This window comes from Rhincodon typus, chromosome 37 (assembly GCF_021869965.1).
Source record: "Rhincodon typus isolate 14 chromosome 37, sRhiTyp1.1, whole genome shotgun sequence".
NCBI lineage: Eukaryota > Metazoa > Chordata > Chondrichthyes > Orectolobiformes > Rhincodontidae > Rhincodon > Rhincodon typus.
This window is the reverse complement of record NC_063368.1, coordinates 19,422,476-19,434,382: the sequence shown is the minus strand read 5'-3', so window position 1 is coordinate 19,434,382 and position 11,907 is coordinate 19,422,476. Positions and strand designations below refer to the sequence as shown.

The 11,907-nt window shown below is 42.6% G+C and overlaps 1 protein-coding gene across 1 annotated transcript in view; it reads left to right on the top strand.

The window, feature by feature from the left end:
- The first annotated feature begins 2,856 nt into the window (after positions 1-2,856).
- LOC125487139 (voltage-dependent calcium channel gamma-2 subunit-like) overlaps positions 2,857-11,907 on the top strand; it is a 71,079-nt gene continuing 62,028 nt past the window's right edge. The window contains exon 1 of the mRNA XM_048617380.1: positions 2,857-3,067. Coding sequence (XP_048473337.1) covers positions 2,857-3,067 — 211 coding nt within the window. The remainder of the gene's footprint in view (positions 3,068-11,907) is intronic.

Here is an 11,907-nt window from a genome sequence, read left to right as displayed (position 1 = left end):
TGCAGCCTGTTATTGTTGTTATCTCAATGCATTTGAACATTTTCCAGGATCCATCCTCTTCCATGACTAAAAACAATTTGCATTGCAGCTTTTCACGATTTTTCTGTTGGACTCGCTACAAACAACTTAGCAAACAGCAATGAAATTAAATTCTTCCCTGGGTGTCTAAAAAAGTCTGTTTTATTTGAAGCAAGGCAAAGTTCTTTCCCTCGTGAAAGGAGCAGAGTGAAAATATTTGAGATAACTCAGTAACAACTGGACACTATTTCAGTTTTTCTTGATGATCCTCTGAAGTGGGCAATCACACATGCAATGTCACATGTGGCCCTTGAATTCTAGGTACCTAGATTAGTTTGAATCTGACCCCCATGCAGTTAACTGGGTCATAGGTTCTGTTGAGTTGTATATCATTTCTTAGTTAAAAAATCATTCTTGGGAAGGAGGTATTATTTCATATTTCCCATCTCTAGTTACCACCAGAGTAATTTGCTAGGCCACTTCATTCACCATGCTGATGTGAGAATGGAATCACATATTGTGCCAGATTCGATAAAGTTGGACAATTTAACTTCTCAAAAGATCATTAATGAATCAGTTAGGTGCTTATGATAATCTGACAGCTTCATGGGGCCACTGTTACTGATCCCAACTTTCTAGATCCAAATACTTTTAAAATATCAAATTCTCAATCCCCCCCCACTTTCCCCATTCTCAGTCTTTTTCAGATATATCAGCTGCTTGATTAGTGAATAAAAACCAAATCTGTTTTCAATGTGGTGCAGGGGTCAGAATTTAACTCTAGTGGTATTTCTTTTATAACAGTGGTAACTGAGCTGTTGGAAACACAAACAGAAGGTGCTGGAGAAACTCAGCAGGTCTGGCAGCACCTGTGGAGAGAGAAACAGAGTTAACATTTTGAATCTGGTATGAATTCTTCAGAAGGCAATTATTGGAAAATTGGTTCACAATGGTTTGAACAGGAACATTTTGAATAGAATTTGCACCAAAGACGCTTCCTGATCTGCAGAAACATCTTCCCAACTGTACACCTCCTGTCTATCAACATTTACTTCTATTCCTTTCTCTCTCTGTTTAAGGATAAAGGAGCAGAAGTAGGCCATTCAGCCCCTCGAGCTTGCACTTGGCATTCAACACCATTTTCCCTGAATGTTACTTCCTTCAATCATTCTTGAGATAATAAATTCCACATTTTATCCTTTCTGGTTAGTTTCTCCTGAATTCCCTATTGGATTTAGTAATTATAGAGTCATAGAGGTGTACAGTGTGGAAACAAATCCTTTAGTCCAACCTGTCGATGCCAACCAGATACTCGACATTAATCTAGTCCCACTTGCCAGAATTTGACCCGTATCTCTCTAAACCCTTTCTATTCATATACCCATCCAGATGCCTGTTAAATGTTGTAATTGTACCAGCCTCTACCACTTCTTCTAGCAGCTCCTTCCATTCATGTACCACCCTCTGCGTGAAAAAGTTGTGCCTTAGATCCCTTTTAAATCTTTCCCCTCTCACCTTAAACCTATGCTCTCTAGCTTTGGATTCCCCTACTCTGGGGAAAATACCTTGGCCATTCACCCTATCCATGCCACTCATGATTTTATAAACCTCTATAAGATCACCCTTCAGCCTCCAACACTCCAGGGAAAATAGACCCCCAGTCTATTCAGCCTCTCCCTCTAGCTCAAACCCTCCAACCGTGGCAACATCATTGTAAATCTTATCTAGTTATCCTATGTTGGTGCATCCAGCTCTTCTCTGTACCTCACCCCCTACCAGTTTTTGGTGGATTCTTTTTTTGAGTGGGTAGATGAGTGCACGGAACTGGACACATTGTGTTGTAACTTATTTTGAACAATCCCTTCCACATGCTGATCTGTGCTTCTCTTTGCCCGGAACCATGCGATTTTTTTTCCTCCTTTTTGTGTGTGTGTGTGTATGAGCGGTCTAATTGCGATGTGAGGGCTGCATTAGGAGCTGTGGGCACGTACAGTTAGAGTGACGAGGAACGCTAGGGAGGAAGAGTAACGCCTCTTTTGTGCTTTGGAGACTGGGAGCTGTTCTTTTCAGTTACCGAGAGGAATCGAGGAAGGGAGAGAGAGAGAGAGATAGGGAGAGAGAGAGAAAGAACGGGGACAAGAAGAAGGTGAGGAGGAAGAAAGAAAATCAGGAGGGAGGGAGAGAGAGAGAGACAAAGAATGGGTCCCAGGAGCTAGCCCTGTCAATAACATGGTTTAAAAAGGAGCTGTCCATTTCAGCACCAGCGCTGGGCAGTTAAATGCCTTCACTAAACATGAACTGCAAGGCGTTCAGCCGCTGTCCTCTTCAAGACTAAGCTCAGCCAGAAAGAAATATCTATGTCCAACCCCGTGCTTGTCTGAGAACAGGAGAACTGTGAGGATTTCATGGCGTTGGGAGCAAGTCTGACCAAGAGTGAAGACGGCTGCGTTGTATCTGGCTTGATTTGCCGAGACTCTGAACAGGAGCTGTTCCACGGACTCTGCTCCTCACTGCTATCGATCTTTTGAAGCTCTCTCAGAAATAGCCATCACTTATGGAAACTGGGGATCAGAATTTTAGAAAAAAGGATTAACTTATCTATTTTTGGGGCTTTTCTTTGTTTTTTACTAAAAAAATTATAAATATATATATATATAAACATATATTGGATTGTAACTGGAATTGGTCCCGCCTTGCCCCCCTTCTTTTTGGTCTCTATTCCCCTTTTGTTTCATTTTCGAAAGGGGGGAATCTTTTCTCAACTACCTGACAGAGAAAAGGAGAGAGAGAGAGAGAGACAGAGAAAGTGTGTGTTGGGTCCGAATATAATGACGAAGAATGGGGCTGTTTGATCGCGGTGTGCAGATGCTGCTGACCACGGTGGGGGCTTTTGCAGCCTTCAGTCTAATGACCATTGCTGTAGGGACAGACTATTGGCTTTACTCCAGAGGGGTTTGCAAAAGCAAGACGGTCAGTGAAAATGAAACCAGCAAAAAGAACGAAGAAGTGATGACACACTCGGGATTATGGAGAACCTGCTGCCTCGAAGGTATTTCATCCTCCCTTCCTTCCTCTTCTCCTACACCATTTCTTCCCCATTCAGTCTATCCCTCCACCTCTGTCTCCCCATGTTTATTCTGTATGACTGATAGCTGAACATGGGATGAATAGCTAAGCGGTTGCTCTCAATGGTGCTGTTTGACGCACTCTGCTTCTCCCATTTACAGCATCCACATTCCTGTTAACATGGGTCTGCAGCGGGGTAACATGCTGAATACTATATATTTCCATCTCCCCACCCCTCCCCCTCACCCAACCCGAAAAATCAATACCACCAATAAATCAGGGGTATTTTAAGTAAACTAATTCGAGCGTGGCAATGGGAGATCATTGAACAAGGAATCAGCCTGATGATTTTTATGAAGCATTAATGTCTTTTTTTGTTTAATTTGAAAGGTGTTTTTGCAGCATTGTTTTATTTTCTTATTAAGCTTTTTTTTTATTTTGCAATTAGAAAGGAAACAGCCATTTTGGGTGTGTCAGAACTAATGCTTATCAAAGACAAAATGGGAACATTTTTTTTTATATATATGTATAGGCTAGGTCTGCAAACAAACAAAACCGAATGTTTCCAATCTCTGTCATTCCGAACGAAAAAAATCTTTAATCGAGGAGGGGGAGTGGACTAGGGAGTTAGAAGAGGATACATTGCCATGACAGCAAGGAATCTTGAAACCTGTGTGATTGCTGTAGATGAGAGCAATTTGGAATTAAAGAAATACTGAGGGACCATCACTGAAGCGGACATTGCAAGTGTTGGAAAGCTAGTGAACGATGTCAAATGGGGGATACATTTTTGCAAACATGCATTGTTCCAGGAAGGAATTGGGACTTCACATCCCTGTTACAGTTCAGTTAAAAAAAAATACACATGGGAAGATGAAACAAGATGATGTTGTGTGTATGCTGCCTTTTATTTATGAAGTCCGCCACCCCCCCCACCCCCAAAACTCCCCGGGACACAGGAGTTGCCATTTCATTTTGGGTACAAGTGGGAAACGTAAACGATATCTGTTCAGTGAATTGAGGTTTGACGAGGCGGCTGTACAACTCCAAGAGGCGCAATGTCATCAATTAGCTCTCGGATTACAGGGAGCTGGGTGGGTTCGATATGTCCTCGGAGCCAGGCTAGGAGCCTTTACTGCAATAAACACTGAGAGTTGGGGAAGAGGTAGGGGGGGTTAAGGGGGACATAACGACCCTCTGGTAGAAATCACCCCGTTATTAAACACAACTGAGTGAAATGTGCACTCACAGCCTCTTAATGCAACTGCCTACAAAAAAAAATTCTCTCTGACCCCCCCACCCTCCACAACACCCCGATTATTCTTCCACATAAAATTTCACACAGGATTCAACCTTAAACATGCAAGGCTAAAATACCATGACGTCACCACCCTTGTCATTTAAAAACCCAAATATGACTCATACCGATTGTAAACTCAAATAAAACTAGGATTTTTTTCCCCTTCTTGTTAAAAATCGTTCCTATTTCCGTCTATTTTAAATGTGTCAAAACTTCATCCAAACTTCTAATGTGGTTAGTTGCAGTGCTCACCAGAGATTTATTTATCCAGAGATTGTAACACAGATTGAACTCATATGGAAGCCTTTTATTTGGCCTGTGTAAGTTGCGTCTACGGCAAGGGATAGAATCGAACCTGCAGATTCACACTGGTCTCGGGCTTATTCTGCATTGGTGTAGATCCGTGCTCTGCGCTTGCTGTACCTGGATGTAAAATATCTGGCTCCAATGTTTCAGCAACCCTCACAGGCTGGTGAATGCTGGAGAGAAAGGGAAGGGGAGCAAGATATAGAAATAAAAAAAAGACTGAAACAGCTGGGAGTCAGATTTCAGAGGCTGGCACTTTGTTTCCCCACTATCTCCACACTGTGCCCTGCCCGGCATCAAACTGGACTCAACAGCCCTCAGGTGTTACAAAGGAGATCTTTGTGTGTGTGTGTGTGTGTGTGTGTGTGGGAGAGAGAGACAATTTTCTGCTGACTGGTGTCAGCAGTCAGGGGTTTCTGTGAATAATACCCAGGGCACATGAAATGCAACACCGCTATGTGCTCACAGGGTGCAAAATAAAAACACAGCCCCTTCCCCGCCATTCCTGTTTCACTTTTAACATCCATTAAAGTATCTGAGAGATTGCCAACCGATTTCACTCCTAACTAAAAGTAGACAGACCTATAGCGCTGGTTAACCTTGGGTAAATGTTTACTAGCATTTAGCTCTTTGCTTCAACTTGCAAACGAAAAATTATTTAAAAAAGTCAAATGAACGTTATTGGTCAATATCCTGTTAATAAATAGGTTCAAACAGGGCTATACTGTTCCTATGGAGTAGGTGGGATTTGAACCCATTCCCACAAGCAGAAGACACTATCACTAGACCACAAGACCCAACAATATAGGCCATCTGCTTCCATTTTCATCTGTAAAGTCTCGTGATAGCAATTCGTTGTAGTTTTTATATCAATGATATGGCACCTTGTTGAATATTATACATCAGCTATTTGTGGGAAGCTCTGTTTAACTTTACAGTGAGTCCACTGACCTGTGGTTTTAATGATGGGATAGAACCAATTATTGATGGGTTTTAATAAATTAGGTGTGTGTCAAATGTTGAGCTTGTGGCTTTTGGACAGGTGTGTTGTGTATTCAGGTACGTCTCTCCCTGACTCTATACTGGTTCAGGTTGAATGTTTCCAGGTGACTTGTAGCTTTCAACTGGTGTGCAGTTTTGGGGTGGGGGCTTTTGATGCTTTTAAAGATGGTTTGTGTCACAATGCAACAGAGAGCAGCTGAAGATTCACCAAGGTACTATGTCAGGTTGGGAATAAATAGCTACCATCATCTGCAGGGGTCAGGCTTATTTTTGTGAAAATGTTTGGTTCAATTGTTGGTCCCAATGCTGAAGTCACAGAATAGTTACTGTCAAAAAAAAGGAAGTAGTCACTGATGTTAAAGGGACACTTTTGAGGGTAGAACACATTAATTGATAGGGACAGCGTAGAAGCAGATTTACTCTATATTTAATCCTGTGCTGTACCTGTCCAGGGAGTATTTGACGGCGACTGCATAGAGACAGCTTTACTTTGTATCTAATCCCAAACTGATTTGTCCTGGGTGTGTTTGACAGTGACAGTGTAGAGGGAGCTTCACTTTGTATCTAATCCCATTCTGATTTGTCCTGGGAGTGTTTGATGAGGTAGTATAGAAGGTTTTACTCTATATCTAATCCTGTGCTGTACCTGTCCCAGGTCAGTTTGTTGGAGACAGTGTCTGCCCTGTGTGAAACCCATGCTATAATGGGCAGCCAAAATTCAGTACTGCAATATTAAGTTTCTTTACCTGATGAGCATGAAAACCACAATGATAATTGCAAGTACGTTCCAGGCAGTTATGATATGAACCATTGTGATTGGTCAGAATTCCTTCTTTTGAAGACTGGATGTTGATGGTGATTATCTTAGGTTTGTCGCTGAAAAGCTACAATGTGATGGCTGCTCCTGGTGGATAAGCGTAGAGATCCAATATCCTGGAAAAGATAAAACTGCAGGTCTGGTAAATAAATATTGCTTGCTAATAAATCATCTAATTAAATATACTGAAAAGGAGGTACATTTTTTTTCTGAATTTAACCAAAACTGAAATGCTTGATGTAGCGATATCCGTACACTTGGAAATATTGATCAGCCCTGTGTTGTTTGCTATGTATTTTGTCTTGACTGTTGTGGATCAGGCAGCCTGAAAAGAGACATCTTGTGTCAGAAACTCTCTAACAGTGGCTTTGAGTTCAGTCCCAGTGATACCATGAATGAGGAAGCTGTGGGATGTGTTTTAATGGAACTCTGCAACATTATTTCCAAGCGAAAGTTCCCTCTTTCCCTTTCCTTGAACCAACTAGAGAACATAACAACAAACAGTGACTAAGTACATTGGCACGGTCCTTTGAACGAGGAATCCAGGTGCCCAGGGCAATACACTTGTTTCACAGGTCACCATAGCAGCTGGCAGAATTTGAAGTTGAAAAACAAAATATAACATAGAAGTTAGCTTCAGTGATGGTGACCACAGAAACTGTCATTGATTGTCATAAAACCCCATCTGCTCACAAATGATCTCTAGGCAAGGAAATGTACCTGCTCTAGTCTCCATGTGACTCCAGACCCTCTGGTTGACTGCCCTCTGAAACGGCTGAGTGAATGACTTCATTGTACAAGGATGGGTAATAAATATTGGCTTGACAGCACCAACTCTCCATGAATAAATTGGAAAGCTCATGGCTAACTGATAGGATTCCAGCTTAGCTGGGAGACATTCATGACTCAACATGCTTACCATGAGTCTTTTCAATGCTTGAAAGAGCTTTAGACATTGCATTTTTGGTGAGTTTTTCTTTCACCCTGCGGTGTATTCTTTCATTTTTGTTTGGTTTATTTTCTCCATTTGGGTCTCCTTACCTTTTCCCTACTTTGTCTGGCTTTTGCCCCAGTCCAAGCTGCAGCAGGTACTGGTTGACCGTCCCCTATCCTTTCCCAAACCACAGTTATGCCCTTGGAAGGATTGGTCCGGCTTTCACTTAGCAGCTGGTCTTTATGACTGATCTAGCAGTAACGCCCCCTTGGTGCTCAGTAGAAGGTGTGGCCACTGTGGAGCCTGTTTGGTCAACAATGTTGGTTTGGACAAAAGTTTCACACTGGACGTGATCCCACCCCTCCCTGGAAGTGGTCAGAACGGGAGGCATTGGACGATTTCAGAGATACTCGTCCACGTTTTGTGACCTGACTGATTAGGTGCTGTATCCTTTAGTAGTCAATTGATGGCCACCTCCCCAACAGGTGAGAAAGGTGGCTAGTTTCCCCACTGGGAAGCTGGACTAACCTGCCAGCTTGCTTGGGGGAGGGGTTGGGTAGTGAAGGCAACCTCAATATAAGGGCCATAAGAGGCATGGATGATTTTCAGGCAGGGGGTTCTGCTTTTGCTTTTGAACCCCTGTCTGCAAGTGAAGGGTGTAAAAATTACCGAACCCTCTCGCCGTTGAAACTGAGGATTGGCAGATCTTAGGACCCAGAACTGCTGAACTCTGACTGGCAGCTTCGTGGCCTGTGATTTGCTGAGAAACCCAACCCAACCAGGCTCTTAAGGAGCTGATTGGTGGGCGATAACGGTGAGGGTAATGGGCTAGTCATCACCAAACAGCCTTGCCACCAGACTTTGAGAAAGAATAGAAAACTTCCACCCACTGTTTATTTTCCCCATATCACCTCAGGGGATATTTCCCCTTTTTGTTGCCCCTCCTGAGATATTGTGGACTGAGACGGTGGAGGGGGGGCGGTCGGGGTGGGGAAGTGATATGGAAATGGCAGGAATGGCATACTGAGTGTACTACCTCAGGGTATAACAATACACCTGACCTAGCAGAAAGAACGTTCATTTCTAAAGTGAGTTTCACCATCTGAGGTCATCTCAGAGTGATTTCCAGACAATGAAGGAAACTTGGCAGCCAATCTATATGCAGAAAGCTCCCAAAAATAGTCATGTGATAACATTCAGATCCCCTGATTTGGGTCAATTTAGGTAAAGGTCAAATATTGTCCTGGACACAAAGGAGAACTTGCCTGGTCTTCTTTGATACAGTGGATGTGGGATTTTATATGTTCACTGAGAGGGCAGTTTAACTGTTTATCTGGCAGACATTACCTTCAATAGTGCTGCAGTCCCTCACACTTGGGCTGTCAGCCTAAATTGTTATGCTCAAACCTCTGAAATACATAATAAAAACCGAAAGGACTGCGGATGCTGTAAATCAGGAACAAAAACGAAAGTTGTTGGAAAATCTCAGCAGGTCTGGCAGCATCTGTGAAGGAGAAAACAGAGTTAACGTTTCCGGTCCGGTGACCTTTCCTCAGAACTTGTTGTTGTTGCCTCTGAAATACATCATGAATCCATAAGCTTCAGAATCAGAGCTAGAGGATCAACACTGTGTATGCTTTACTCAATTGGCTGTAGGCATTATGGGATGTTTCGAGGTCATGAAAGTTGCTATATAGATGCAAACCCTTTACTTTATATTCCCTTTTTCATTCATAGACATCCTCCACATCAGTGTGGTTAAGCTAATCTACAGAAAGGGAGGGTTGGTGCTACGGAGATAATGTCAAAGGGCTAGTGAGCCAAAACCCCAGGATAATGCTCTGTGGACAAAGGTTTGATTTCTGACCATGGTAGATGGTGGAATTTGAATTTAATAAAAATTGAACTAAAAGCTGATCCAGTGGTGATAGTGTTATCGTTGTGATTTGACATAAAAATTCATTTGGTTCACTAATGCCCTTTAGGGAAAGAAATATGTTGTCCTTACAAGGTCTGGTCTGCATGTGACTCCAGACCCGCAGCAATGTTGTTAATTCTTAACTGCCAACTGGGCAATTAGGACTGGGCAGTAAATGCTGGCCTATCTAATATCCCTTGAACAAATGAAAAAAAAAATACACAGGAGTAGATTCTTCCCGGCTAATTTCTTTGAGATGTGATGAATTTGGGTCAATCTAGATCGCCTTATTGGTGTGGGAAATGGATGCGCAATTGTTATGGTCTGAAGAAAACCTGCTAATGAACTTGATAACAGTACGTTGCAGTTATGCAGTGGCTTTCACTTTATAAAATACTGCAAAGGGGCTTTGCAGGAGCGTAACAGAAAATAAAATTGATAACTCCATAAGGAGGTATTTGGCCAGACTACCGAGATGTTGGTTCAAGATGAAGGTGCAAAGGAGCATCTTATAGGAATCCAACAGGCAGGCAGGGAGGGATGGGATCGAATTTTGGAGTTTATAGTCCATGCTCCAAGCTGCCAGTGGAGAATCATTTAAAATGGGGGAAATACAAGACATCAACATTGGATGAGTGTAGAGATGTTGGAAGATTGTAGGGTTGAAAGGAGCTACAGAAATAAGGAGGGGCAAGGCCACAGAGGGTATTTGGAAACCAGGTTGGGTATTTTAAAACTGAGACATTACTAGACTGGGAGCTGATTTGGGTCAGTGAGTATAAGCCGAACAGTGTCCACCCTCAGGCGACTGTCTGTGTGGAGTTTGCACATTCTCCCTGTGTCTGCGTGGGTTTCCTCTGGGTGGTCCGGTTTCCTCCCATGCCCAAAGATGTGCAGGTTAGGGTGGATTGGCCGTGCTAAATTGCCCCATAGAGTCCAGGGATGTGTAGATTAGGTGGGCTGTGGGGGATGGGTCTGGGTGGGATGCTCTGAGGGTCAGAGTGGACTTATTGGGCTGAAGGGCCTGTTTCCACACTGTAGGGATTCTAAGATATGAATCGATGTGTGTTATGTTAGAGGTAGCAGAGTTTCAGATGAAAGGGGTTTGACGGATGGTTGGAATTTGGGAGACTGGCCAGACTAGACAACAAAGGAGATGAGCTAATGTGGGGGAGGGAAATAAAGAGGGCTTCAGAAATGCTGAAAACCCACAGCTGCTTGTCTGTTGGTTACCCTCCAACATCAGGCAATGGTTATAAACTGAAAGGGCAGTACGTGAGGCCCATTGCATGGGGTTCTATCGATGTATAGAATTTATTCGCCAGCTCAGTTAATGGAGGTGTGTTTAGTTTAGACAGGAAATATGTTTCATTGTAGTATTTACTGTGCAAATTATTGACCTTGAGTGACAGACCTGGGGAGAGGTGGGAGAGTGGAGGATTGAACTTGCATTTTTGGATTTTGGTGACAAAGTCTTGTTATGAAATCTTGTACAGCTCACTTTTCACTGTGAGAATCTGGGACAGACGCCAACAACAGCTGCACTCTATACAGCATCTGATAGTCAAAAGATGGACTTTAGTTGTAAACAGAATAAAACGCTCGATTTTCCAAGGAGCTGACATAATGTTTGAACACTGAGTCCTGGTTTATGGTCATCAGGTTAATAGACTTGATTAATAGGGCTAAGAGGAAATGACAAAGAGTTCCTCCACTCTCTATGCATTAAGACGAAGGTGGTCATGTCATACTAACATGATAGGAACAGGAGTAGGCCATTCAGCCTGTTGGGCCTGCCTTGCCATTCAATACAAAATTCGAACACTTCAATATCTTTTACCCTCCCCATAACCCTACATGCCACTGGGAATTGTTAAACAGTTCATATAATTTCTGTCTTAAAGATGATTTATCAGTGTGCATGTGTTCAAGACATTTTGTTATTATTGAAGTTTAAATGGTACCAGAGCGCATCTCATGGCTATTTTGTAAAAGACTCCAATCCATCTCTGTTGGCTCAGAGTTAGACTGGAAATAGGCTGGTCTGACTGAATATAAACTCATCTTATCATTTAGATTGAGTGCATCATGCTCTGTATTAACCCTGTGCATTGCTCACTGTTTCACTGCTATGTTTATAAGGAGACATGAAGTAAATGGCAATACTGCCGAATGAAAAATTTAGTGTCTATTGTATATGAAATGTGCAGCTGGATTTCAACAAGTGTGCAGCTGGTTTAAAAAGAAAAGTGCTATCCAACCCATGGTTAGACATGGATCAAGATGTGCCTAGTCCGTGGTCATCTGAACTTTTTAATATCCTCAAGCAATACAATAATTTTTATGATGATAATGTCCTCTGTGTGAGATTCTTCTTTGTAAATGACTGACCTGAGTATTGCATACTCAAAAATACGGTAACTAGAAGTAAACAAGATGGAGATGAGCTGTGCGTGTCTATTGTAATCAGTCATTCTATACCATGTGAGTGACTGGGGAATGATCCTGTAGAATGTGAGTGACTGGGGAACGATCCTGTAGGATGG